General features: G+C 42.0%; 1 protein-coding gene across 1 annotated transcript in view; it reads right to left on the bottom strand.

The window, feature by feature from the left end:
- si:ch211-113g11.6 (uncharacterized protein LOC559008 homolog) overlaps positions 1 to 27,930 on the bottom strand; it is a 68,305-nt gene that overhangs the window by 9,290 nt on the left and 31,085 nt on the right. Inside the window, exons 7-12 of the mRNA XM_050046008.1 lie at positions 26,043 to 26,150; positions 25,587 to 25,726; positions 24,379 to 24,557; positions 17,552 to 17,660; positions 17,108 to 17,315; positions 1,245 to 1,360 (exon numbers count right to left, since the gene is read on the bottom strand). Coding sequence (XP_049901965.1) covers positions 1,245 to 1,360; positions 17,108 to 17,315; positions 17,552 to 17,660; positions 24,379 to 24,557; positions 25,587 to 25,726; positions 26,043 to 26,150 — 860 coding nt within the window. The remainder of the gene's footprint in view (positions 1 to 1,244; positions 1,361 to 17,107; positions 17,316 to 17,551; positions 17,661 to 24,378; positions 24,558 to 25,586; positions 25,727 to 26,042; positions 26,151 to 27,930) is intronic.

A 27,930-nucleotide genomic window follows, 5' to 3' on the forward strand; every position in this document is an offset into this window, starting at 1 on the left:
TAACAGCAGCAGTATTACTGGAATAAATCAGCCTGTATTGAATCATCATTCAAAACTCGCTCGACCACTTTTATGACAGAATAATTACAAGCAGTCTCCGTCTTCCAAAATATGTTTTCATTTTAGGGTAGCAGAGCTTCTGAAACTGATTTCAAACCAACATGAGAATAAAAATCCTTGAACTAAAACCCAACATGAGGAATTTCTATGACATGACTGTGACTATTTTATAAAGGCTCATATGAAATATAATCCCAAACGAAAGGACACAGCCGCATTCATCCAGAGAAAAGTAACAGTTATAATCATAAACTTTTTAGTCAGCACAAATGTATAATGCCAGATGAAATGTTTCCAGATTCATTTTTGTTTCCAATTTTTTAAAACCCTTTGAACTCTGCCTGGAGTTTCTTTAAATGCGTAACATCCCTAAAATCTGTACAACCTGAGCTCAAAGGTTATTTAAGTCAATAAAGCATAATAATTGATCAAAGCACTGAAATTGTGTGCTTAAAAAGTAATAATGCAAAAATCAGACATATTTTTTCATCAGATTTTTCAAACTAAAAACACACACAAAAAAAACGTTAAACTCCAAACTTTATTTTAGCTTTATACATCAAATTATTTTTATAAGCAGTGTGAAAAGGTTTTGCACCACTCGTAACCTAGCACAGTGATGTCATTATAAGCATACACCATGTTGACATGGAAGACGGAAGCCTTAGCTTTATGTAGCAAAAAGAATGAATGTTGTCGCTATTACGTTTTTTTTTTTTTGTTTTTTTTTAAGATCGATATATATCCAGGATTACGCAAACGATGTTCTCCTGCGTCCACTGGGGGGAAATTCTCGCGTAATTACCACAAAATACTATGATTGCATGGCACTAAAGGTGACGTAAGGTAATGACGTGATGACGGGGAACATAAGAGCCTTAGCTTTCTGCTGCAGAAAGAATGAATGTTGTAATGTTGGTTTTTATCTTAGATAAGTTTAAACAGGATCATGAAAAAATAATGATCTCCTGTAACCATCTGTGGGATCTGTGTTTTATGTTAAACTGATGACAGCATATAATGGTGGCGCCGCAGCGTCTATCTGACCATCTTGACCTTTATGAGAGCGATGAATACTAAATAAATGATAATAAATGTGAATCACATTTCATTTAATTTCTGGTGGACGCATAAATGTGACAGAAATCTCCCTTTCCACCACAGTGGACCATAATTCCTCTTACCTTTGGAGAGTCGATGGCCATGTTTAGAACGGGGCCCTCATTGTGGAAGAGAGAGTACTGAGATATGATGAAGACGCCCTCACTGGTGTGAAGAACTTTCAGAACTTTGCCTTGTTCTGTAGGAATAAAGGAGAGGACAGAGGTTGTAAACGGAGCGGAGGGGTGGATCACAGGTCTTCAAACTCATCAAATGCTCACAAGCAGAAAAGCATCACCTGTGCCATACGTTCAAATGTGTGCATTGTGTTTTTCTCTGTTTGCCAGAGTTGCAGCCCTTGTTGTACGGTCCAAAGTCTTTTATGAATATATGGATTTGACTTGGACAGCTTCCACTGTGAAGATGAGCTGCAGGGCCAAAGGCAAAATGGCAGACTGGAGTTTTAGAGATTTTTTTACCAGGCATGTGTGAAGGCAGAGCTGCTCTGGGAAGAGAAAAAGTGTAACTGCACTTGTTTAACCTCAACCTTGGACAGAGCCAAACTCCCAGCAGAAAGTCCACGACTGGCTGCAGCGATGGAGGAAGTCTGTTACTCAGGCTACTGATGGGAGGGCGAAGTTAAGAGGCTCCACTCTGTAGAGATCCTTGAATACATTCAGCCGTGGAACTCAAGGAACTTTTGGACTCTGGGTCAATTTTGGATCAATCATTTACGTCAACTTTCTTGACGAAAACGATGGCGCGTTCAATGTTCAGAAAGTTTCATTCCTGCCTTTTACTGGGATCTTTTCTACAGCAGCAGCAGCAGATGAGGGATTTGATACTCTGAACTGATGGAAAAGTGATTTTCAAACACTGGTTTACTGGGACAAGTTCTGTGTTTTATGACCCATCCCAGGCTGTTCACAAACTTCATGTGGTTTGTGTACATATCCCACGTATTTTAAAAGGCTGCAGTCACGTGACCAATGCCCTGATGGCAATAAATAAGGAAGCAGTCCTGAGTGCTTGTAAGGAGGCAGGTTGGGGTGATGAATGGGTCACAAAAAAAACAAACCTTCACTCGGGACTTTCCCCTGGAGTCACGTGCTCGTATCCATGGATACTTTGAGTCATTTTAAAGTGAGTCCTCACCATGTTTCTTTTCCTAAACCTAACCTCAGTAACTTTACATTGATTAACTGTGTGTTAAGAAAGTAAAGTCATTCGTGGGGTGCACATTTGTAGGATATCATACCAACCATTCTTTGAGAATACGCTGCCCATCCACCACTTCAACCTTCGTCCTTATGGGGATGCTCTGAACCGCTTCCCTCTTTACTCCCGTCAGCACTTTGGTCATGGGATTGCAGTTTTCCAAAATACAGTATGTGGGTTATGCACAAATTTTAGTGCATCATTTTTTGTAGGAAATGTACAAACAGTGCATGCACATTGCACACGCCCAGGCATGCTACTCATGAGACTGTCTGAACTGACATGTTTGACACATAATGTTTGAGTGAATAGTCGTGTTTGTGTAGTAATGAGCACCAAACTGAATAAATCAGACTTGGATTATACTGCGTAAGTTGTGTGAGAGTTTGTGAAGGATGTTTAGATGTAGTTCTTAAACATGGTCCCAAAACATGATTTACTCGCTGTTTTTATATATAAATAGTCACTTTGGTGAGGAAGTATTTCTTTCAGGTGCTTTACTGGGGCCCTGCATCAAAATGTAGCCTCAAGACCCTCATTATCACCGCTTCATGCTTACATGTTGCTAATTTCTAAACTGATTTATGTTTAATCTAATTACCCTGCAGCAGAGATCAGGTCAGCTCATGTTCCAGCACAGAAAAAGTGTATGAGCACAGAGTGTGGAGAGGAGATACCAGGGGGGTCATCGACTGATGAAGCTGACCTGGAGCCTGAGGCTACAGAAGCTGCTCATGTGTTCACTCTGTCTCTTCCTTCCTACAGCTTACATCCTCTCTGCATCTCTGGTGTGGATTTGCTCCTTGTTAAAGTTACAGTCTGTAGAAACAGGCCAAAGTCTCTCACTAATTGGACACTGTGTGGTTAAACTGCAGTGATTCCATGTTTGCTTCATCAGCTCAGAAATCTTGTTTTTGTGGCTGATGTAAAGTAGAAACCTGCACCACAAAGGAGTGTGATGAGGAAGGGCAGTGAGGTCTTCACTGCTGATGGACAGACAGAGGGTAGATGCTCAATAATTAAGAACCAGTGCACGAACAACACACGGTGGCAGCAGTCAGTGAGCACACACACTTGATCTGATGTATTACATATATCATCGCAGCGTTAGTAATGCTACTGGTTATTAGACTTCCTTCCAAACTCCCCATTACAGGAGATGAATGGGTCCCCTGAATCATGTATACATCACATTATCTGTTGCTTTTTGAAGCTGAACAATTGCTTTGATAACTTTCACTCAGGTTCTCGGCTCCATCACTGAGACTGCACTCATAAAGGTAATAAATGACATTCTCCTGAACACCGACTCAAGCAAAGTGTTTTAGTGCTGCTGGATTTAAGAGCTGCTTTTGAAAAAGTGGAACGTACAAAGATGAGAATACTGGATCGGACTCTCTCGAACTGTCCGTAAATGGTTCAGGTCACATCTTCATGACAGGAAATACCTTGTAACATTTGGTAACTATAGGTCAGAGCAGATGGCTGTGACATGTGGGGTCCCACAGGGGTCCATTTTGGGACCCCTCTTTTTTAATCTCTATATGCTTCCATTAGGCCACATCCTACAGAATAATAATGTAGCCTACCATAATTATGCAGATGACACATGAGTATCCATATTGCTGTCACCAGGTGATAATCGACCTATAGAACATCTGTGTCACTGTACTGATTAAATCAATGACTGGATGCATCAAAATTTTCTCCAACTCAACAGAGATCAGAGCGACATCATTGTCATTAGGCCACTGGAAGAAAGACAGAGTGTCTTGTGAGAGAAATAATATTAAAGCAAGACCTTGAAAGGCTCAGCCACACCTTTACTTCCAGTAGGTTAGATTACTGCAGTGGTCTGTTTATAGGACTTTCAAAACCAGCTGTTCACACAGTTAGTTACCAAACTGCCACTGGAATATTCCTGCAATGACTAGCAGCTACAGGCCGTGTGTGACGCCCTCTCACATCAAAACATGTTGGCAAAAAGACATTTCTCTGGAAACACAATTAAAAGGCCTCATATGCTGACTGACATCAATATAATGTATTTGTGTACAAACTTTACATTTTGGATTGTGTCATCTTAACTCGATTCCAGCCTCCATATGTAAGCTGTGTTATCTTAGAAGGAGGGGTCTGTGGGAATGAGACAAAAAATACACGTCTGTTTCAAATATTGTAAACGTCCCTGCCCTCATACATCCGTACGTCCTTTATGTTGACACCATGGATGTATTAACACACCTGGATAGTGCATTGGAGGCGAGGCCCCGTTCATTCCTGTAAAAAAAAGTTCTTTGGTGGTGCATGAAGCCAAAATCGCTCTAGTCTTGTGGTCTGAAACTGCCCGGATCTTCTGTATTATGGGGCGCAGAGCACAGATGCACCAGAGACTTACAACAGCCGAGTGCAGCTGAGCAGCTAACTTCCAGTTTAACATTTAATTTAGTTTACTTAACTTTAGTTTTAGTTTACTTCCAGGATAAAATGATTTAATCTTGCGGCTCCTCAAGACCTGTAAAATGTTATTGGACCAAATGGATCAAATCCTGGTGGTGAAACGAGTTTTGACGCTCAGATATACAGGTGTCTCTCTCCTGATGTTAGATGTGTAATTCCACTTTTGGCCACTAAGAGAATTGGCTTTAAAGCTGGTACTGTTCCTGGAGGCCTGGTTGGCACAGACACAGTACATAGATGGCACTGAAAGACAGAGTCAAAGGTTTCACACAACAACAAACAAGGCGTCGGTGGAGGAGGTCATGATATTGTACCTTTATGTGGAAGAAGAATCCTTTTCACTCATTTCACTATATATCATTATATAATATCGATTCGTCCTGTTCCACCATTACTTCAATTACTTCACTGCTCCTACGCTCATGTCTTGCGTGAACTACGTTCCACTGCCTCCACAGTCTCAGACGGTACTGCTCCGTAAGCTTTTTGAAAACATGCACAAATACAGACAAAATGACCGCTGAGTGTGAACAGACGGCTCCATCTGTCTACATATCTAACATCGAGCATAAATGAGCCCTGAGGCCGGCATTAGTTTGCAACAATCACAGCTGGCATCATCCTGTTACAGAAGCTGAGTGAAAGAAGGAAGTTTGTTGGTTTCATCATGTCTCTCCTCGTAGCAGAAATGATAACATGGCTTCTTCTTCTTCTGATGGAGTGTTTGTGTTTTCAGCATGGGAGAGTAGTTTCAGTGCTGCACACATGAACATAAGGCACCAAGTCTGTGTGAATATTTGCTCCAACTGTCATTCGGTCTAAATGAAGTTTCCCTGGTGGACTGGGTTTCCTGTTTGCCGAACAAATCGAGCGAGCAGACTCGCAGGCCTGCTGGAGTTTGGTACGCCTTTATTCAAATTTGCACTGTCAGTCAATAGTGCTGTCTTGCATGCAGCTTGATTTTGAAAATGGAGGAGTCATTACTGTAGCTGTGAGCCATCACTCCATTTGTGCAAGAGGCTATTACAGTAGCAGACAGTACAAAGTGCAGCATCACTCTCGCAGACTGTTTACAGGCTCTGCTCTGGATTTCTTCATCGCCTCGTACCTGTTTGGTCCCGAGTGTGCCGGGTGTTTCACTGGACTGAAAGCAATTGAAAATATTCTTCTACAGTCTCTCACTATTTGCATTCCCCAACTCATCGCCTCCCTCCTCTCCAAATAAATACTTGACAGATTTAAAGGCTCCCTGCAGAAAGACGTTGGAACTTGTTTAGTCTTTTGTCACGTCTAAGATTATTTTACCACCCCCACTGTGAAAATGTGATTACAGTGATACCTTTTTATCTTACATCTTCATTTCCTGCATGCTCCCTCCCTCCATGAGGCACTTTCTCATTTGTAATTAGGCAGCCAGCTCCTTGCTGTCACTTCTTTTGTCCTCAAACTGTCGTGTCTCTTTTTCATAAACTTCAAATCTTTTTTTTCTCTGTAGTCAAAGATAACATTCCCAATTTTATCCAGTTTATTCTCATATGATTCTTTAATCCTGTCTGCAGCTATTTTCAGCTCTTTTATCACAACAGTGTATCGGTACAAAGATAGCAGCAAGACATTTGGAGGGGAGAAAAAGGTGACAATGCTGAACTCATGCAGCATCTGCTGAGAAACTCACTTTTATAGTTTTACTTTGCTGAGAGCACATATATTATTTTACAGTAAGCACCTTCCCTCCTTTTTACACCCATACACCTGCACACTCTTATTACCTAAAGGTCTGACTGTTTGACAGAAGGCCAAACGCTAACATACACATTTTTCCAGCTTAAGATTCAAACTCAACTTCTTTTATTAACGAGGTCTTTTCTCTCTGAGGTGCAGCTTCGGCACATTAACACTGAGTTACAGTCACTCACTTCCCAACCTCATAAATTTTTCTTCCAGCCAGGCTCAACCTTGGCCCGCCTCTCTAACCTTTAAGCTACTGCCACCTCGAATGTCACACAGTGTGTTAAGAAAATAGCTTCTGATCTGAAACATAAAGTCAACTTGAAACAAGTGTACGACTCTGACATTTCCTCCGTCCCTGAGGGGAACATTCTGCTGTATCGCCTCCATGACTGAAAAAGTCTGAGCAGCTTTACTTCTTCTGGTGGTCAATCTGTCAGTGACTTACTGAAGGAAAAGAAATATTTCACTGCTGCCTATTCTTTTGAAACATTTCCAACAGTGGCCGGCCTCGGAGACTAACTGAGAGCCGGAGGAAAGCTGGAGCAGAGGTCTACAACCTGTCACACCTCCTTTGCTGCTTTTTTTCTAAGTGACTCTTTAAGGTCCTGACACAACACGCTTAAAATCAGACATCTTTGGGCTGTTGAACTTCAGCGGCTGACTGTAGGTTTTGCAATGTGCCCAGAAATATTGGCTCCAGCTGACACTTGCCAGCAGAGCCAACCAACTTCCAGCAACTCAGTGATTTCACCCATTTAGGTTTCTCCTGAGGTGTCACCTCTGACTTTTCTTTTCCAACACCACAGGCTGAGGCATCACACATATTCAACTTTTTCCTTAAATGTATTCTGAGCAAATAACAAATGTCTTTTAACTTTGTTTTTATTAAAGAATATAGATTATTGAGTCATCATTTCCGCTCAAGAAAGGCTCAGAACATATCTGTGCATTGTGGCCACAGGCTGAAATCTTTATAGTGACTGTGTGTGTGTGTGTGTGTGTGTGTGTGTGTGTGTGTGTGTGTGTGTGTGTGTGTGTGTGTTCAACAAACCCTGGACTTTCACCATGGAGCCCAGTGATCACTTCCCATGTGAACACAAACCATGGTGTTTTTTTCTTAACCTAACCACATGTTTTTACTACACAAGGTTTTATGTAGCTAACGAGCAAAAACTCTACATTTCCTGTGAAAACAGAAGTGGAATTTGAAAACACACAATGCATGTAACAACCGTAAATTGACATGCCGTCCCTGAATGTCAACAACAGACAGAGGAGAGTGGCATATTTAGACTTGAAAATTCACTGACAAAGCAGCAATATTTGATGAGTTGGGATGAGAACATGTTGGTATAAACCACATCCCACTTTAGCTTTTTTTAACTGTAACCTAAACCTAATCTTTCCTGAACTACTGTAACTGTGATGTGCAGATATTAGTGGTTTTTGGACCTCCTTGTTGTTGTGTCTGCACCACACGAACTAGGAACGATTGTAGCTCTTATAAGCAAAGCACTGAATCCCCAACTGCTCGGGGCACGTGTCCACAGCAAACCCCTCGCTCTGACATTTCTCCATTTAATGCATGTATAGGTCCTGTTTGTGCACGTGTGTGTTTTGGCCCTGTGTGTAGATGACAACAGAGTGAAAAATCAAATTTCCCCTCAGGGGTCAATAAAGTATATCTTCTTCTTCTTGAGCCAGTGCAACACTGCCAAGCACCATTTAAAAAAAACAAAAACAAAACAAAAAAACAAACAAACACGGGCTCCTAATGAAAAATGGAGGAAAACACGAACAACTGGACCGGCGTAAAAGTCCAGGCTTTACTCAGCACAGATATCTGGTGATTTTAAAGGAGAACGATCATGCTTTTCCTCTTTTCTGACCTATAAATGTTGTGACAGTGTTGCATACTCGTGTTAAACGATGCCAACGCGTCAAATAATGAGGTTCGTGCATTTGGAAGTGAGCCCTGCAAGCTGTTTTGGATGGCTCTGCACGCTGTGTTTTACAGTCTTTTTTTAAACAGTGTAGTCCATGTGACGTTAATGCGTGCCGGACTTACTTATATGGGCACGCCCAGGCATGCCGGCAGCCCTTCGGAAGTCCTCGGGAGTGTGACCAATCACAGCGGAGTGGGCTCGGCGGGAGGCGAGGGCCGGGGGGTGGAGTAAATTACACAGACCGTTTTCGCAGGATGCAGGAAATACAAGGAAGCAGTGCAGCGAGAGGCACAGCGTCCTGAAGATCTACAAAGCTTTGTGTGCAGGTAATCGTGTGTAGCTGCTCTATAGGAGTCCAGAAATCAAATACAAAGGCCCGAAAATGAGTATAATAGGTCCTCTTTAACTAAAGCCAAAGAGGCATTGGAAAAATGGATGGATGGATGGATGGATGGCAGCTTACAGTACATCACTTCAGCGTTCCTACTGGCGGTAGAATACAAACAGGAAAACAGCTCTTCCAGGTATGTCGTTCTCAGGGAGCTCCCCAGTGGGCAGCTCCTCTCAGGGAGTCGTCCGAGCAGTTTGGTTTAAAAACATCTAGGAAGAAATCATTTTCAAAATGTTGAACATAAACGTTTCTGGGGTGCCACAGAATTGTTCAACATCAGTGTCCTGTCTGGTGGTGTGATTACTCAGCTTCTCTTCAAGTGACCAAACACTCAGCAACTAAAAAAGGAATTGATTGGTTTCAGCCTTGGATTAAACTGCCTTGGAGCGAGTCTTCAACTGACTCAGACTCAACTACTATTATAAATATAGCTCTGTCTCTAAACGTGTTTTCTCTTTATCTATGGCTGCAAATATCAGCTGGACTTCAGACATTTCTGACCTGAAGACACTCCAATAAAACTGAGAAAAGACTTAAAATACCAACCATTAACTGGGACATCAAACCGCAGCATGTTTGGAGGACGTTTATCAGAGAAAGGATACTTGACCATAACCAGGTTGCCATGAAATAATCCTCTGAGTGTTGTCTGTGGAAATCAGGTCATAATCATTAAATGATCAAAGAACTACGACTTCATTTCAGTTTCATTTCACCACTGCACCACGTTGAGTCTGTTGTGAAAGCATTTTGCAACAGCTCGCAGTGAATATCGTCTGTCATGTTTCAGGCTGACAGGTATTGAAGTAGCTGGTTATTATATGCATAAATTCTGCTGAATTATTTGCTGTCTGGTGATGAAAAGACAGAGAAATTAACTGTGTCAAATCCTGCAGCGTTCTGTCAGCCTGCATCTTACAGGGGAAGTCCCACGAGATGACTTAGAAAGGGTTTCAAACTCACAGTATACAGTTAGCTATTTAGCTAATTAGGTCTCTGCATGGATCCGCCCTGTCAGTTTGTTCTGGGTCAACATTTTAAAGTGAATTCCTTCAGCCTGCGAGTATCATCATCACTTTGCCAGAAGGCTGTGACCAGAATAAACAACATGTATGGGGAAATTAGATGACTAATATTCTCTTCTTTCATAACAGCCGCCATCAAGGTGCCCTTGAGCATGGCACCCACAGTCTAGTCACTCCACTGGAGCTGAAGTAAGAGCGTCCGGAGCGTGTTTGCTTTGATCAGCTGAATATGAAGCGAAGATGATACAAATTTAGAGAAAAACATGCACAAAAAAAGATGCATGAAAAACAAGAGGATGGAGATCAGTATGTGAATCACGTCTTTGATGTCAAACAAATGTCTTTTATTTTGTGTTGTTGTGTACATTTCTTGTCTGATCTTTTACCGTGCAAGTCTACTCTTGAGCACAGGTTTCTCTTTAAGGACCTGACCAGTCCCTCCAGGATCTCGTGGACTAATTTCATGGCAGCTTTCTAAAGAAATTGCAATGCATGTTGCCTTGTCGCACTTTAAAGTCAGCAGCAGAGGAAGTTACAGTCCTGAAATGATGTCTGTATAAACAGGACAGCCAGCAGAACGGGTGTGATGCTTTGATGCCATGTGACGCGTGTGACCCACTGCGGGAGATTTTAAAAGCAGCTGTTAGCTGCTTTTAAACTACCCTCCAAGCAGAGGACGAGATCAGCCGCCATGTAACAGGGACGGTAAATAATTGTTATTGACATGTTATGACATTGTTTTTGTTTATAAAGTGCTGCTGACACGTATGTTATATGTCACACTGCAGCCCGATGCAGTTGTGTCACATGTCACGCCCCTCATGCCTCGTTTGGTTCTGCGATGTCAACATGCTGTCTTAAAAAAAAACACTGAAGCAGTAAGGTGCTGCTGTTGCTTGGTTCTGTGTAAAAATGCAAAGGAGGAGTAAAGAAGGGACTTAGTAGTGGCTCTATAGCGCCATCTCTGTGTGAAAACGGCTACAGGTGATATCAGGCGGCGCAACAGTCGGCCTTCGTCACCGCTGGTCCTTTGATGTGGGCTTGGTGTGTCTGGGCCTTTGAAAGAGCCACAGATCTCAGTGAGACTACCTGCTTCAATAAAGGATTCACTATGTTAATCTCACAATTAATTTGTCTCCTGCTTTAACATTTACTGTCTCCACTCTCATTAAGTTAAAGATGCATCACCCGTCTGCCACCTAGAAATTAAATGAGGTCCAACCCACAGAGCAGCAACAGGAGCTCTGGAAACTAGAGACGATAAGAAGGAAAATGGCCGCCTCCATATAAGTAAATATATTTGTTTTAGCTTTTGGATTCATGCATGTGTCACATACTGACCAGCTGCTCTGCTCTGAGCTCTCACCCACAAACAAACACGCCAGTGCACGTTTGGAATCAGACGTCCTCCAGTTTATTAGGGTGGACTCCATGTTGCCTGGCCTCCATCAGAGTGTAATCAGATGACAGATGTCTCACCAGCAACAAACAAGAAACGTGCACCACACTTCATTTAAAGTGCACTAAATAGATTAGGTGAATTCAGAGGAGCCTCATTGAGGGTGATCTCATCCCTTTCAGAGATATTTATTGTTGGAAGGCTCCATCTCTGCCCTCCAGGCTGCATCACTAATATCAGCCGCTGCACAAAGATTAACGGTGCGGTTTGTGTCGCTGCGCTCGTCTCTGCGAAGGATATTTATTGGAATTTCCATCACCAGGGAAGACTAATGTCCCCGGGCTTACCCAAAATGCATCTGCTTCGATTTCACTGTCATTGGTGCAGTGTTGGACGCTGGCTCGCTACTTCTCCTCTTCTGATTGGTTTAAACTGCTCTAATGCAACTATCCGTCAGGACGAGCTGTCTGTGTGTCTGTCTGTCTGTCTGCTCGCTAAAGATTGGAGGGAGCTTCTCTCCATTATTTGTAGCGATACAAGGGCATGTTTGGAATTAATTATGCAGATTGATGAGCCTGACTTGTTAGAATCTTGTGAATATTTATATCTGGTGCCCTGACGTGAAGGTGATGCAATATTCAACGGGAGAAAAAAGGAATATGATCAAACCAGATTTCATAAAAGATCAAGAGTTCAAGACTTGTATGTTTCTTTTCTCAAATCAAGACAAGAAATATTAAGGCCTGATGGCCAGCACATGTTCGTTCACACGCCTGCTCCTGGAAATGAAAAGAATAAAAAAACAGGAAGTGAGTGTGGAGCAGCAGCTCTCCAGTACAACCTGTTTCTCTGGCTTCAGAAACCAGTGCGACTCAAACTGCTCTAGTTTTCTTTTTAGGCCACCGCAGGCTGTTCATAGCTCTCCATCCTCTCCTTCCTATCACTGACACAGTTAGTAAAGCCCACAGCGAGAGGCCATCCTGTCGGCTTTAACACTACGTTGTTTTTTATGTGCTATTATTAGAAGCAACCCAGAAGTGCCTGATGAGCACATGACAGGCACATGGCCACTGCAGGAGCCAGGGACTGTGCTCACAAAGATGACACTTGCTCATCTTTTGGTGAACTTCAGCATGGTGAGACGTTCATGCACACATGAGCATATGACTTGTGATGGTTGCCATAGTAATCTCCCTCAAGCACAAGGCAATTTTTGGAGTATAACTGCTATGGGCAACAGCAGCGCCTCAGCATTGCTGCTTTGATCAAACAGAAACAGTCATGTGAAAGCCAGGAACTGTCTGAATACGATTTCAACAGAACAGTTTATGACTGTGTGTCAATTTTTCACACTCTCACTTCGCACGGCTCAAATCGAGAATTTAAACACATCTTTAGCTGTGCATTATATATATGTATATATATATATATATATATATATATATATATATATATAAGCACTAATTAAATGTCTGTGATGTTTTTTGATCCTGCTTGCTCACAGTGATGTGCTGCTGAACTGGTAGAACCTTGGGTTGTATGACTCACTGGTCCTGATATATAAGAACAAATGCTGTTGTGCATTTTAATCAGTTGCAGAGAACATGATTTCCCCAGTCTCTAGTCACTATTATTCCTACAATAACCAACCAACAGAGGCACAAAGCTGCAGGCACATGAGCCACAAATATTCATAAGAATAAGTGCTGTTTTAAAGGTCCAGTGTGTAACATACAGGGGGATATACTGTCAGAAACTAAATATAAGTCTGTTTTCTTTCGTGTAAAATCAGAGGAAAATATGTTGTGTTTTCTGTTCCCTTAGAATGAGCTGTTTATATCTACACAGGGAGCAGGTCCTCGTCTACAGAATCACCATGTTGCATTACCGTGTTTCTACTGTAGCCCAGAATGGACAAACCAAATGCATAGCTCAACTACGCCATCTAACTGGCCTACTGTCCTTGTCCCAGTATACAAGCACGGGAGGGGAATCCATTTATTGAGCCAAGTATGTGCGACTCCTCTACGATAGGTGGAGATATGCCCCCTTTCAGCTTGTTAGTATTGGACCTTTTTCCTGTTGACCTATTACGTCACAGACCAAACAATGGACAAACAAGTTAGCTACGGTTAGCTAGCAGCAACTGCTACCATGGTGGACAACTTTACAGCTCTGTACATTTGGTCCGTCCAAAAAGTCACGGCTCTGGATGTAGATTTCTCCATGTTGTTACCGGCTTCTTCTTCTCTTACACATTTAATGCTATTGGACTTCCGGGTCAAAGCCCGGGGCGGAAACTGTGGAGCATGCTCAGAGCGCCTCGGCCAGTTTGGGTCTGATTGACTGTATACATGCAGGAGTCACATGATCTGGGTGTGTTAGTCCCACTGTGACACATTCACTGCAGGACCATTTCACTCACACTGACATGTTTACAGGGATTTTAAAAGACTGACACAATAAATTAATTTTCTCTCATGTCACGTAAACCCCCACAGTTAGCAGCCCCTCTGAGCAGTGTCAAAAAAACATTGGATTTTTTTTTAACATGAAACTGTTTTATTCAGAGTGTTTCCTGGTTTTAATCAGCTGGTCTGTTTGTTTCTGAGAGGAAGAGACCTCTGAGGATAATTCAGCTCCTGAACAATGAACACTGAAGGAATTCTAACCAGGAGAAGTTTCAGCTGGTTGCAATCAGCCACTCTCACAGCTAGACGCCACTAAATGCCCCTAAATCTTGCACACTGGACCTTTAACCACCTCGACCCAACCTAATCTCTTTTCCAGGAGCAGCAGGCAGCTGAAACAAGCTCTGATAAACCAACTGTGCGCTGGTTGCCCAGTAACAAACAGCAGACGAAGATAACAAATAACTGAAGGTAAAAATTAAACATCTGTGAGCTGCAGAGACAGATGCTTTTTCCTTTTTGACTCAGACCTAAGGGACTATTGTTCTAGGACCTGTCATGTGATGGAGACCAAATCAGAGCTAAAAGAACAAGCTGAACTCCAGCAGGATGCTAATGTTGCTCTGTGCCTCTCAGACATGTTAATGGGCTGCTGCCTGTTCAAATTAGAGAAACTTTTTAAGGCAGAAATATGTCATGACTAAATGTCTGTCTGCTTGTTTTGGAGTCCCTTTGCCCACTAGCTGCATAATGCAGCTTTAACATAAACCTATCAGACACCTGACCTTAACACAGAGCACAGGTTTACTCTGCAGAAACAAAAAGACTCGAGCAGCAGTAATCCCTCCCAGTCATCACTTCTGACCCACTCTGTGTGTCCAGTTTATCTGCAGAGACTCTGCCTGGATCGTCTTGTTATTGTGCTGTGTTTGGGACGTTCCTGGGCACTAGGCCTGTGGGATATAAGGAAAATCTGCTATGTGTGACACCATTGGTCAATATTGTGACAAATAAACAAATATTGAAGCGTCCATCACAGTTGTACAGTTCCTGTGTTTCTGCTTCAAAGCTCCAGTGTGGAGGATTCAGGAGGATATACTGGTAGCAATGGAATATAACCTAATAGGTGTAAATAAGGATCATTGTGTTTTTGTTCCCTCAGAATGAGCTGTTTATATCTACACAGGGAGCAGGTCATCATCTATAAAGATCGGCATGTTGCACTGCCATGTTTCTACAGTAGCCCAGAACGGACAAACCAAACACTGACCATTCAGGATTTTGCATTTCTTGGGTTGGCCACCGTAGTCAGCAGCCCATCTGCAACAAACAGCTTCAGGAAAACACTGATATGTAACGTGAAACTGCTTCATGTGGTGTTTTTACCGGCTTGTTTTGGAGAGGGAGACACCTCTGTGGATAATTCAGCTCCTGCTAAAAACCTCCTGAACTATGAACACTGGAGGAATTCTAACCAGGAGAAGTTTCAGCTGGTTGCAATCTGCAGTCGTCACTGCAAGACACCACGAAACCCCCCTGAATCTGACACCCTGGAGCTTTAACAGGTGCACTGCTGACATCGACCCAAACACTGAATAGCTTTTTACTGTATGAGCAAATGACATAAATTATTTTGGACATGTAAACGGTTCACTGGTCAAATGTAAGAATACTGAGTATGACTTTATCATTTACTTATTAAAGCAGCTGTGCGGAACTTTTTACCATTCATAAAACTGTCCCTAGTTCGTATCACCCCCCCTTGAAGATCTGCATATTTATTTGAACCCAACAGCGACAAATAAAGCCTTTCTCTATATGGCTATTTAGCGTAGCCTGGCTCGGGTCAGCAAACCAGAATACGGCACCGGAAGTTAAGTCTGCACACCCGCAGCGGCCCGCAGCCATTAAACCACAGAAGAAGAAGGAGCCGTGTTTACGAGTAGGATTTAAGAAACAGGCTAAATGACATGTAGTAGGGAGTAGTCTCTTGTACAGTAGGTGGTGGTATGCACCTGGAAGTTGTTTGCGATCCGCCAATAAATTGAGAGAAGAAGAAGAGCCGTGTTTACAGAGAGTGTTCTTCGAGTAAGCGGTACGCAACGGGCATTGCTGAACACATAACAGTTTTACCAGATGTATCTATAAGGACTTGGTTGTACTTTCGATGTCATGGCGGATAAAGAAGGAGCACCATCTAAAAGAAAAAGAACAGAAGAAGGCTAAACGGGACAGTGATAGGGCTCGAGCCCAAACGCGTGTAAACCTCGGTCGGGCATTCACCAAGTGGAGAGAGCTGAGAGATTTGAAAGGTTTTAAAACTGATCCCGAGTTGGCCCTTTTCCTAATCGACAGGTATGTAATTTTTGTTTTTATTTAGAGAATATACCGCAACTTGTTAGACGTTGTTTCACTTCAATATATGACGACATGGAAGTTATAAGCAAGCTAAATGTAACGTTAGCTGATGTGAACCGCTTTTGTCTAGTAACGTTACAACAAACGCCACAAAATTATCTGTGACTGTGACCATGAACACAAATATACAGCAGGCAGTTGTCCTCAGTTTATAAGAAATTCAGAGCTACACCAGAACATTTATGATTTTCCTCTCGCTCTCCAAAACAAATGCATGCGGTAATTGCCGGTTGCAGTCGAGATTTTACGACACCAGGCTGTGGGTGTCATACCGCTTCGACCAAAGGGGGGCACTATAATCAACGAAAATGTAAAGTTCCGCACAGCTGCTTTAAAAAATGCTGCAGTAAAACAACATGAAAATGATCACACCTGGGGAGCTGCTGTAAAGAATACTGTGAAGTTTACTGAAAACAATTTTGATTTTTTTTAAATATGATTTTTAAAATCTGCCCACGTCATGCTGTAATGAAAGAACAAGAACATAATGACGGATGCATGTTTGTATTTTAACAAAAGATAATCTGAAAAAATAGAAACTTTCCATCTATCTTAACCAACCCCCGCACCACTGCAGTTTAGATTATTGAGTTTACAAGGTGCAGCTTAAAGAAACCTTTCGCAGCGGTCTGATACCTCAGAGAAAGATTCGTCAGAAACGTAACTACATAGCAGCGGCTACAGAGACGCCTCAACTGTGACTGGTCAGCTTCAGCTGCCTGTGTTTTTATTCTGGCCAGTTTGTGATGCCAGCAGAGACGGTCTGGAGTGAAGACAACGTGAAGCAAGTTGAAAAAAAACTCAAGGTCACAGCAAAGAATTTCTCAGTATGAACATGGAATCTGTCCAACAGCATTCAAGCACAAAGCAGAAAGAGGGCGCTGTTGCTCCATAACGACCAGCTGAAGCTTTAACACACACACACACATATACATGCACACACATACCTGTTCCGAGGTACAGGACGCTGTAGTGCTCATCGTTGACGGCCAGGACGATGTCGGCCACAGTGTGTGTGATCTGGTCATCTGTGGGCAGGTCGAGCGGCGCCACACCGACGGGCCGGATCACGTCCTCGATTTCTGGGTGGTATCTGATCACCCCGAGGTTTTTGATGTCGTTGTGACCTCCTGCTGTCGAGTTTTTGCGGACACACTGAGAGGAGAAGTGATGTAATCGATTGAGAGCAGGCCGGGCTCTTGAATAAACAAAATGCCCTTGGACAAAGAGTTTGAAATTGCTTCTCTTTTATTAACTTGTGCCTTTCAAAAATAGCACTTCAATCTTTTCACCTCTGAAATAAAGGCTGACTCATGCAATTGCACATTTTTATCTTGATGCTGTTTTTCTCAGATTAGAGAGACAAAAAGGAAAAGGGAGAGAAATCTCACCATCCCGGGGCGACTGCCGATGAATGGACTGCTGTAGCCCTTCAGTTTGGATGTGGAGAAAGCCTGGTCAATATCTTTGATGGAGTAGGCACAGATCACTGTTCTGCCCCTGGACAAAGGCAGAGACAAGAGTAATTACATCTACAAAAAAAGCGAGTGTGCGCTTATGAGGGACATGCAGCTGCAGAAACTCACAGCCGTACCCAGAACAGTAAATATCTATCATCACTAACTTGCTGTGGTGCACTGGTCCCATCAGGCCGAGTCTACATGTGAGATGGAACTTTGTCTGTGTGCTTTTTGTCCTGAAACTGAGTTAACGTCACTGAAAATGGACCTAAATCCATCCAGGCTGGAAATGTTCACAAACATTGTTTTAGTGTTGATGTAAACAGTTTTTGGCCTGTGACGTCAGAGTGTGCAAAGTTATCTCCTCTGTGAGGTGTCAGAAACTAAAAGACGTTTCACGCAAAGACAGACGTGACCAAAATATTGTTTGTTTGTTTGAATTGAGTCCAGAACTGAAACTGTGAATAAAATGAGCTTTAAGCTTTCTCTATTTCAGTATATCAACTTATTAAATTTATGTTCAGACTGTAAATTATCATCAAGACAAATTAAAATGGTGCAGATTAATTTTATTTTATTCCGTCCTGCATTTCCATGTTTTTTTTCTATTGCAGTGAACAGAATACAGAAATATGAATTTGCCAAAATATGATTCTGTAGCTGCAGTGTTGCCTTGTATTTTGTAATGACAAATTAAAAATGAGCAAATAATACATGGAACAGGACGGAGACTGTGATCAGGACATTTGTGAACAATTTTAATTTGTTTTTTAGCGCCATGCTGCAGAGAGTGACACCACACTGTGTTCTGTTCTTGTTTCATCAGATGAACGACCACTCTCAAACTTTGAAGAATTATTTGGCAGATTTTTATTCCCACAGAAAAAAAAACTGTTTACAGAAACTAACACAGACACTTTTTTCTAAATCATGTGAAACTTGTGTGTGAGTGGGTGCTGCTGCTGTGTGTGTGTGTAATGCTGTGTGATGTGTACTGTAGCGTGTCTGTGGGTGCTGCTGCTGTGCGTTGATGTGTACTACTGTGTGTGTATGTGTCTGTGTACTCCTGTGTGTGTGTGTCTGTGGGTGCTGTGTGTGTGGGTGGATGAGTGTCAGTTACTGTTATTCTTTAGCTTTGTTTTTCTTTATTGTTTCATGAGTTTGTTTCATTGTATGATTTTCATGTTCTGTCAGATCAAACAGATTCTCTGAATATACACTAAGTCAATATAAAGTCTGCCTGTCAAGTTCACACTGAACCCTGGATTGTGTTTGCTCTCCTCCTTTCTCATTTGAATTTAGCTACTAATACAACAATTAGACATCCTCAGCTTTTGTCATGTTAGCTTATTATATTCACATTATGCTCTGCCGTCCTTGAGCTGCACTACACAACTACATCTGCACTACAATGTCAAAACAAATGACAAGCTGAGATAGATCATGAAAATAAACAAGTGAGATGAAATCTATTTTTCATTTTCAATGATGAGACAAAATGTTGGTGGTGGACTGTCGGACATTGAAAGTCTCGAACAGCCGTGCCTGTAATTATCTTCAGATAAACTCCAGTAAATAGTCTGCACCAGGATGTTTGGGTTGGTGCAAGTTGTGAGCTGTAATTCAGCAGTAAATAATCAGCCGTGTGTGTCTGACTGTGGATGGTGGAGCTGCTGAATGGATTTGTGGAGTTTGTTAGTTGCAGCGGTGGCTGTTAGCAGCTAGCTCCGCTCGCAGCCTTCACAGCTTCACCCCGCAGGACTCCACTCAGTCCGGACTGGAGAAGGTTTGTGGGTTGATGGTGTTTGACAGGCAGGTAGGAGGCTCAGTTATCTGTGAGTGTAGCTGTGCTGTAAGTAAACAGTCTGAACTCAGATCAGTTTTCTCTGACAGAGATGAAAGTTTAGTTTGAATCACCAACTCTGTGAGAGGACACCAGTTTAAACCTCCAGACTAACATGTTGCACATGAAGAAACAAGTTATGTTTCTGCTTCTTAACAGTCACATGGATAAGTCAGAGTTTACAATGAACCTGGGGACAAATCCTAGTTGGCTCACATTAGTTATTTGTTGAGAGCATAAATAGAGAGATGTTGAGCTTTTCAAATGATGATCAGTAAGTGTGTGCTCGTAAATCAGCCCTTAAACCTGTCACACACTGCTGGAGACATGACACACACATTATTTTATACAACCTGTCACCTTGAGTCTGATTTATGAGACATGAATTAACCTCACTGGATTAGTTTAAAGAGAAAAATCATAGATAGCATAATGACTGAAATTTTCTGAATTTTTGTCGACTAAAACTATGAAGACTAAAGATGACTAAAATGTGACTTAAACTAAGAAGCATTTTCATCTCAAGACTAAATCTAAAATAACAAAATCAGAATCACCACAGGACTGAAGTGTTTCTCTGCCTGACTTTAAATGTCCAGAAGTCTTTTATGTAAAAGATAAATGAAGAACAGTTTCACTTCCATAATGTTCACAGGCAGTCAGTGTGTTGTGTGAGTGATGTGCTGACATGTGATGCCAGATGACATCAAATCAAATTTCACCTGCAGACACATATTAAAATATTCAAATTAGCCTGGTAGCTACTGAATTACTTTGGGCGCTTAATGTTACAGTCCAATGTGTCCTGGTGCTTTAACACTTTTGAGGGTGTTTGATTTTGTTTTCTTGGTTTTTATATCCTGTGTTTGTCTCCTCCTGTGCTCCCTCGTTTGCCCGTCTACACAGCTGCTCTTCATCAGCCTCGTCAGTCCCTCCCTGCTCCAGAGTTTAGTCAGTCAGCTCTCTGCCTGCTCTTCTGTCTAATCACCTGATTCCCTTCACCTGAGCTTCTCCGCCTGTTTCTCCACCTGCACCTCCTCCCCTCATCACACTAGTGTGTATTTAAGTCCTGGTTTTCAGTTCAGGCTTTGTTGGATCCTTGATTTGGTTGTGTGATTTTGAGATTGCTGTTTGCCTGCTTCAGCTTAGTGTGATCTCATTGAGTTTCTGCTGCCTGCGCTCAGGTCCACCAGCTCCACACCTCCTGACAGCTTTAAGTCCTTTAATGTTAAACGGGTCCTCCTGTGAATAATTCATATTCAAGTATTGCTATAAATGTTTAAGGGGAAAAGTAAGGCTGACTCTTCATCAACACATTGACCAATTATACACCATGTTCTCTGTGTAACGCTGACCCATCGCTGGCTTGTTTTGAACAACTATAATTCCAAAAAAAAAACTAAATGTGACAAGGAGGATTTTATTACTCAGAAATTATAGAGCTTGTTAGTAAGTTGCCTCAGCATCAAACAGGAACATGGAACTAATTATGTTTCTCTGTGCTGCACCTGAGTGAAGGTGCACAGAGGTCGCTGGCTTGGCTTTTATACTTTTTATATCTGTACGTAGCACGTTTATCTTTTTCATCTTCAGTTCAGGAGTTAAAGCAAGTAATCAGTACAGTGACTCCTCTGCAGCCTGTGGTTACCCATAACACCCTTCTCTGTGTTGTTTCACAGAGACGTATATGATTATATCTTTCGAGAAACATAATTCCAGCTTCATTACCATAGTCTCATGTAGCCTGACCTCCCTCCACAGAGCTGTGTCAGTGCCAGAGAAAGGTCTGGAAGCAGACTCTTCCTGCTGTAGGAGAAGAAACGCTCTGGGTTGTCGTACTTCTTCAAACCACTCACAGTTGTCTTGTGCGGTGCTAAGCTCAGGATGTTGCAGTGATGCTCTTGCAAAATAGTGTTGAGGGGAACTTGTTCTGTTGAAACATTTGCATGTGGAGAGGTGAGCCCTGTTATTAAAATGACTCATTTCAACCCAGTTCATCTCTCTTATGAATAACAATAACATGTTAGCAGTTTTCGGTCAGGTTCTTAGAGGCCACCATTACTTAGAGACAGCCCCTGTCATGGTTTGCAACAACATATTTTTAACTGCTGAGAGAGTGACTGCTTCATCCTGGTGCTTTTAGATTTAAGTGCTGCATTTGATACAATTAATCACTTTCCTGTTCTCCTGGACCGTCTGAAAACCTGGGTTGGTTTAAAGGGAACAGCTACAGCTGCTACGTTTCTACCTGTCAAATAGAACCTTCTCCATTGTCATAGGAAACACCAGCTCCTCTGTGGCTCATTTTAATTACGAGGTTCCTCAAGGGTCCATTCTTGGCCCACTGTTCGTTTCCATTTATATGCTCCCTGTCAGCCAGATTATTCAGAATCATGGTGTCTCCCACCATTGTTATGCAGATGACATACCACTGTACGTCCCCCTCCAGTCAAGTAACTCATTAGATAACCTCTTTGTCTGTGAAATCTGATACTGGATGTCACTGGTTTTCTTAATTTAACAGTAAGAAAACAGAGATTGTGGTCATAGGTCCAACAAACTCCACCAGCCTGCTTCACAGCGAACTCCGTTTCCTCACTGAATACATGAAGCAGACTGCTAAAAAATCTTGGCTTCATATTTCATATATCTCTTTGTTCCTAATGCTCAAATAAAAACGTTCAGTCATGCTTCTTTCAACTCAAAAAGATCTCTAAAATCAGACCTTTTTTTTGTTTTAGATAAGGTCATACATGCTTTTATGTTTTCTCACCTGGATTACTGGAACGCACGCTGGTATCAGCCACAGCTCCCTTCACTGACTGCGAATGGTACATAGTGCTGCTGCCTGTGTTTTAACTGGCACTATGAAATTTGAACACATTTCCCCTGTGCTAGTCAATTTACACTGGCTGCACTAATTTAAAAATTTTAATGATCAGTTTTAAAGCATTAAATGGCCTTTCTCCAAATTGCCTCAAGGATTTATTAACCCCCTGCATGCCTGGATGTTCCCTTCGATCAGTGGATGTGACTCTGCTGGTTGTTCCCCGATCTCAGCTCGTGACCAAACATGGGCGGGCCTTTGCTGTCAGAGCCTCCAAACTGTGGGACGCTCTGCTTATTGAGATCAGGCACGCTACATCATTTGCATCTTTTAAATCACTTTCTTTTACAGGATTTAATATGTTGTCAGGTTTATATCGCCCCTCCACGGCCATTTTAATTCAACTTTTTAAACTTTACTTTATTCCCCAGTGTTCATGTATTTTATGATCACTGTGTTGTTTGCTTTTTATTTTATTGTTGCTTTATTGCTGTTTTTGTTTTTATCTGCCGTTTTTCTGAAAAACACTTTGTAACCTTGTTAAAAGTTCTATAAATAAAGTTTATCATAATTCTCCGCAAAAGAAAATTCTAGTAACCTGTAACATTGAGCGCGTTTACATGCACACTAATAAACCGATCATTATCTGATTTCTGGAGTTACCTGATTATTCAAGTGGTCATGTAAACAGCATAATCCGATAGGCTTTATCAGATAAAAGCCATTATCTGATTATGAGAAATCAGATAAACACACCTAGCTTTTTCCCCAATAGTCAGATTATTCGGTGCATGTATACCCTTTAATCTGGTTTCTTTCGGGTTTTGCTATTTTATACTCCCACTCCACTACATTTTAGAGGGAAATATTGTACTTTCTACTCCACTACGTTAATCTGACAGCTTTTGTTTCCTTTCAGATAAAGATTTTACATAAAATAATATATTTTTATATTCTCAGTGTTTAAATTGTCACTTTTATTTTATCTTACTTATATGTTATGCACTTTGTGTGACAAGTTTATACACAATACACTTGTATATTGCTCTTTGCAGTACTCTTACTCCGAATCTACCCAAAGTATGTAAAACTGGCTCCACATTGATAAACTACACATTAGAATGCTCTCACATGTATTTGTTAATGATAAAAACAAACAGTACAGTAAGAATATAAGCTGTCAGCATGATGAGTGCTTTATTTTGCAAATATATGACTTGCGTACTTTTCAAGGTTTTTCAAGGATATGAATAACTACTGTAACAGGAAGTTTGAGATTTATGTCATGTACTTGAGGAGAAATCCAACTGAAGGACTGAATCATGTAAACCAGGTTTTCTGTTGATCAGATTATTGAAGTGCACGTAAACGTGTCAAATCGGATTTTTACCATTACCTGATTATTCCCAGTTATCTGATTATTGTGCGCATGTAACCGTGCTCAGTGTCACTGTGATTCAACTTTTCAACTGATAAAATAAGACAAACATCCTTTAATAATCTGCATCCTAGAGGTGAATCCTGACTATACTTCAGCTCTGAAGGAGCTCAATGGACCCGTTACAACCACAGACTGTTTGCTGGCTGTTTGGGGCTCTAGCAGAACTTTATCACGATGATATCACGGAAGCTCATGTGAAGTGAAACGGATTGGTACATTCAAGTTACTGGCGCATGCCACTGCCAAGATGTTACACATCAACTCCGACTGGCCAAGTCAGAAAACACATCCACACTGGTCATGAGAGTCCTGTGAGGTGCGTTCACAAGTTGTTGTAAAGATCTACAACAACTTACTGAAAGAACAAAGCCGGCATGACGTGTTGCACGATCCAAATCTCCAGTGTGTAGGTTGTTGCTTGGAGTTTGTTGTTGTTTCCCATAGTGAGGGGGGTTTTGAAAACGGTAACACACAGATAGTGGACAGAATGCCACAGTCCACATCCAGTGAGTCAGACTTCATAAAACACAACAAAGCTTTTTGGCGCTGTCTTTGTTTCATATCCTCACACTCCTGAAATAGCATAAACATTAAATATTCACAGTGTAATTCTCCCTGACCGTGACGTGTTACATGATCCAGCTCACCATGCGTTGGAGAACAGGCCGTACAGGACTCCGTCCCTCATGTCCTGCGCTGTCAGCACCACCGCCTGCTTCATGTTGTTGTACTGCTGCTGAGTGTTTCCTGCACCACACATCACCCGCGCCTTCATGAAGGTGGTCCACGAGTCTACCAGCAGGGTTTTGATGCCCCCTTCATCCACCTGGAAACAACATTAAAGGACTGTGACAACAAAGTCATAAGAGGGCAGCCGGGGTGCCAGATTGATTCGCTATTTCACTTTGTGTCGCCTGCCAGGATGTGACGCTGACCCCTCACCCGGGACACCGCGGGTCCCCTTCCCTCCCTCGTACAAATACTCTGACATTTTGGGAAACTAACATGTTGCTTGTTTAATCTCTGAGGACTTGGTACACAGACCGGTCCAAGATATGTGTGGCCAAGTTTAATAAAAACCACCTACGTAAAGCTAAATGAACATGTTGATGCACTGAGACAAAAAGATAGTTCTGATGCAGAGAAGTTAAAAAGTGTCAAATAAAATGTTGGAATGTTCCTTTAATTAGCAAAAGAAGAAACTCGACAAATATCTGAGAGATAATAATCATCACACAACTATTTTTTTGCTTGTATGATTTGATATCATTTTGTTTTGTGTGTCTCAATCTTGGATTCATTTTCAGGATGAATTCAGAGTGGAAGTCCTGACTGACACGGGGCAGCAGGTGTTCCACATTTGACGGCTGATTGGGAAACACCTGCTCCGACATCGCTGATTGGAAAGTGTTAAGAGAGGCAGCATGCTGTCAGATTTGTACCCACAGCCATGCTGCAGCACCTCCACATCATACAGAACATTTCTGAAGCCTACAGTTTAATATTCTGTGTCAGTTTACAGGAACAAGTTTGGAAAATGTAGACGGAAGAAAATAAAGTCTGAGACAGCAGCACTGCGTCACCTTTTACTACACTGCACTTTAGCACATTTTGGATTTGTTCAAACTTTGAAGTGTTCGATCCTTTAGTCAAAAGTTCAGTCCTCAAAATCAGCGGTTTCCTCTCAGCATTCACACAAAATCTCCAGATTATTCAGACTGAGAGGGGCAAAGCGTTCTTTGACTGTCTGCTCACAGCTCAAGAGCTTTAAGCAACATGATGAGAAGCTGAAAGGAACCAAGAGCTGGCTTTGTTTACATCTCCCCAAACACGGGCATAAAAGTGGGATTTTTACCGTGCAGATTCGGCCGATGCGAGCCCTGTAAGGCTCCTCGTCCACTCTGGCTGTCTTGTTGATCTCACTGAAGAAGAAGTAGATCTCCTCTTTGTACTTCATGGAGGACGGGATTATGGCTGCGCCAGCAAACTGTGGATCTGATGAAGAGATTTAAATGTGTCCACTGAGATATCGTCACTTTATTTCCAATTTACCTTCAAGATACCTCGAGGGTCAAACAATATTATCACCTCTTTATGCTAATATTAAAGTGTCGTTCAGCAGGAGAGACTGCTCTCAGTGGATATGTGTTTCACTGCTGTAAATAACGTGACCCAAAGCATACACACAGTGACAGTGAATACGCCTACGTGTTGTTTTTACCATGGGAATGATAGTGGGTGATTTACAGAGAGTACCACCCACCATCTCCATATTCATTAGTCTAAACCTGACTCCCCTCCTCCTACTCACTCAGCAGCCAAATGTTCTCCGTCTTCAGGAGTTTCTGGGAGCCAAACGTACGGCGGATGGAGCCGGCGTGACCCGCCACCGACGACATTGCAGAATACAGACTCCCATCTGAGACAGCGAGAAAAAGAGACGGAGAGAAGAGAGGGTGAACGATGGGTAAAAAAAGAAAAAGGTACAAGGTTCAGAGGGAGCGGAAGAGAGATCGGAGTGACACAGAAGGGGATTGTGTGAAGCTGGAGGAGAGGAAGATACAGAGGGAGAACATTAAACACAGACAGGCAGAGTGAAGACAGAAAAAAAGGGGCCCAGGAGGCCAAAGACAGAATTAAAAAACAGGGGAGGAGAGGAGGAAAGGGAGCACAAGAGCAAAGAAGACATCAAGGCAGAATAGCTGACTGCACTGATGAGCAGCCACCAATCACGATATCCTTATAACCCCACTTAGAGCTCCGTCTCCATAGCGATACGGAGAGGAAGCATCTGAAATGGTGGCAGTAACATCTTAATTTGGACTGATGGTTATTAGAATGCCGCTCAACTCCAGCAAAGGGTCGGCTCGTTGCTCCAACAATCGATCTCCATCTGAAAGAGAGCGTCCTGCAGCGCAAACTAACCTCTCACTAATTTCTGAGTGTCTCTGCAAACAATCCATCTGCATTAAGACGGGTTAACAAACAGACAATTTGTCCGTCCCTCATCATCTGCAGGAAGGTCGTTTTCATTTGAAACATCTCTGTTGAGTTAATGCGACCCTGAGCTGCTCGATATCGCACAATTAGGAGTTGCAGTCCCTGTGGAGAGGTGCGAGGAACTCAAGTCTTCATGTGACCTTGTGAAACTGATGAATTACACCCCGAACAATTGTCTTTCATTCAGTCCGACTGAGCTGCATTTACAAAACATCCAGTTTGATTCAGCTCAGCTGCAGAAGAAACTGCTGGCACTGAACGTTTCTGCAAATCACAGATACATTTACATTCATATCAGAGTTTCTCAAGCAGTGGTGGTCCTGGCACATTTGGTGGCCTGGGCGAGCTCCCTCTCCCCCAACAAGCTCAACAAAGTCCTGCTCGTTTATTACCAAAATACAAATAAACACAACTGAGCTAACAATAAAAATATGTGCTAATTTGCTCTCAGTAACATGCTGTATGTGTGCTATGATAAAATGAACAAATTAACTTGTTCAGAAGAATAAATTAAAATAATATATGACATTGTAAGATAATAATAAAATGTACTCTCTAATTAAACTAGTGTTGCACCGATTCTGAAATTCTGGGCCAATACCGGTATCATTGTTTAAATAACAATTTGGCCAAAATCCGATCTCAATGTTTTTATATTGGTGTTTCTTTGTATGTCGTTATTTATTCTTTTGTTTCCAGGGAAACACAGAAATCTACACTGTAAAAAACTGGTGCTTCATTACACTTCACACCTTTGATTGATTTATGAAACAACCTTTAACATAACCTTCTTTCACATGAAAAACATCTTTATAAAATAAACAAAGAGCCTTTCTACTACATATGATCCATCATAGTTTCCTCTCTGATATCTATTTTATAGTGCTGTGAAAACATCGACACATTTCTCCTTCAAACAGCTGATTTATTCAAAGCTCTCCCCAAAAGCTAATTTTTAACAGATTACAGTGAACATACCATGAGAACATAATTTACCTTCACCCAGTACTCATTTTCACTGAACAGAGGGTGAACGCCTCACAATGTAAATTGTGAGCTGTTTATTGTGTCCATCAGTCGCTTAGAGGAAATGAGAACTAGCTGCTAACAGCTAACAGCTAAATGCTAACAGCTACCTTAACAAGCTCTCCTTCTGCTGAGTTCATGTTCTTTCTCTCCACATCCACTCTTCTCAGTGG

This window comes from Epinephelus moara, chromosome 6, assembly GCF_006386435.1.
Source record: "Epinephelus moara isolate mb chromosome 6, YSFRI_EMoa_1.0, whole genome shotgun sequence".
Lineage (NCBI taxonomy): Eukaryota > Metazoa > Chordata > Actinopteri > Perciformes > Serranidae > Epinephelus > Epinephelus moara.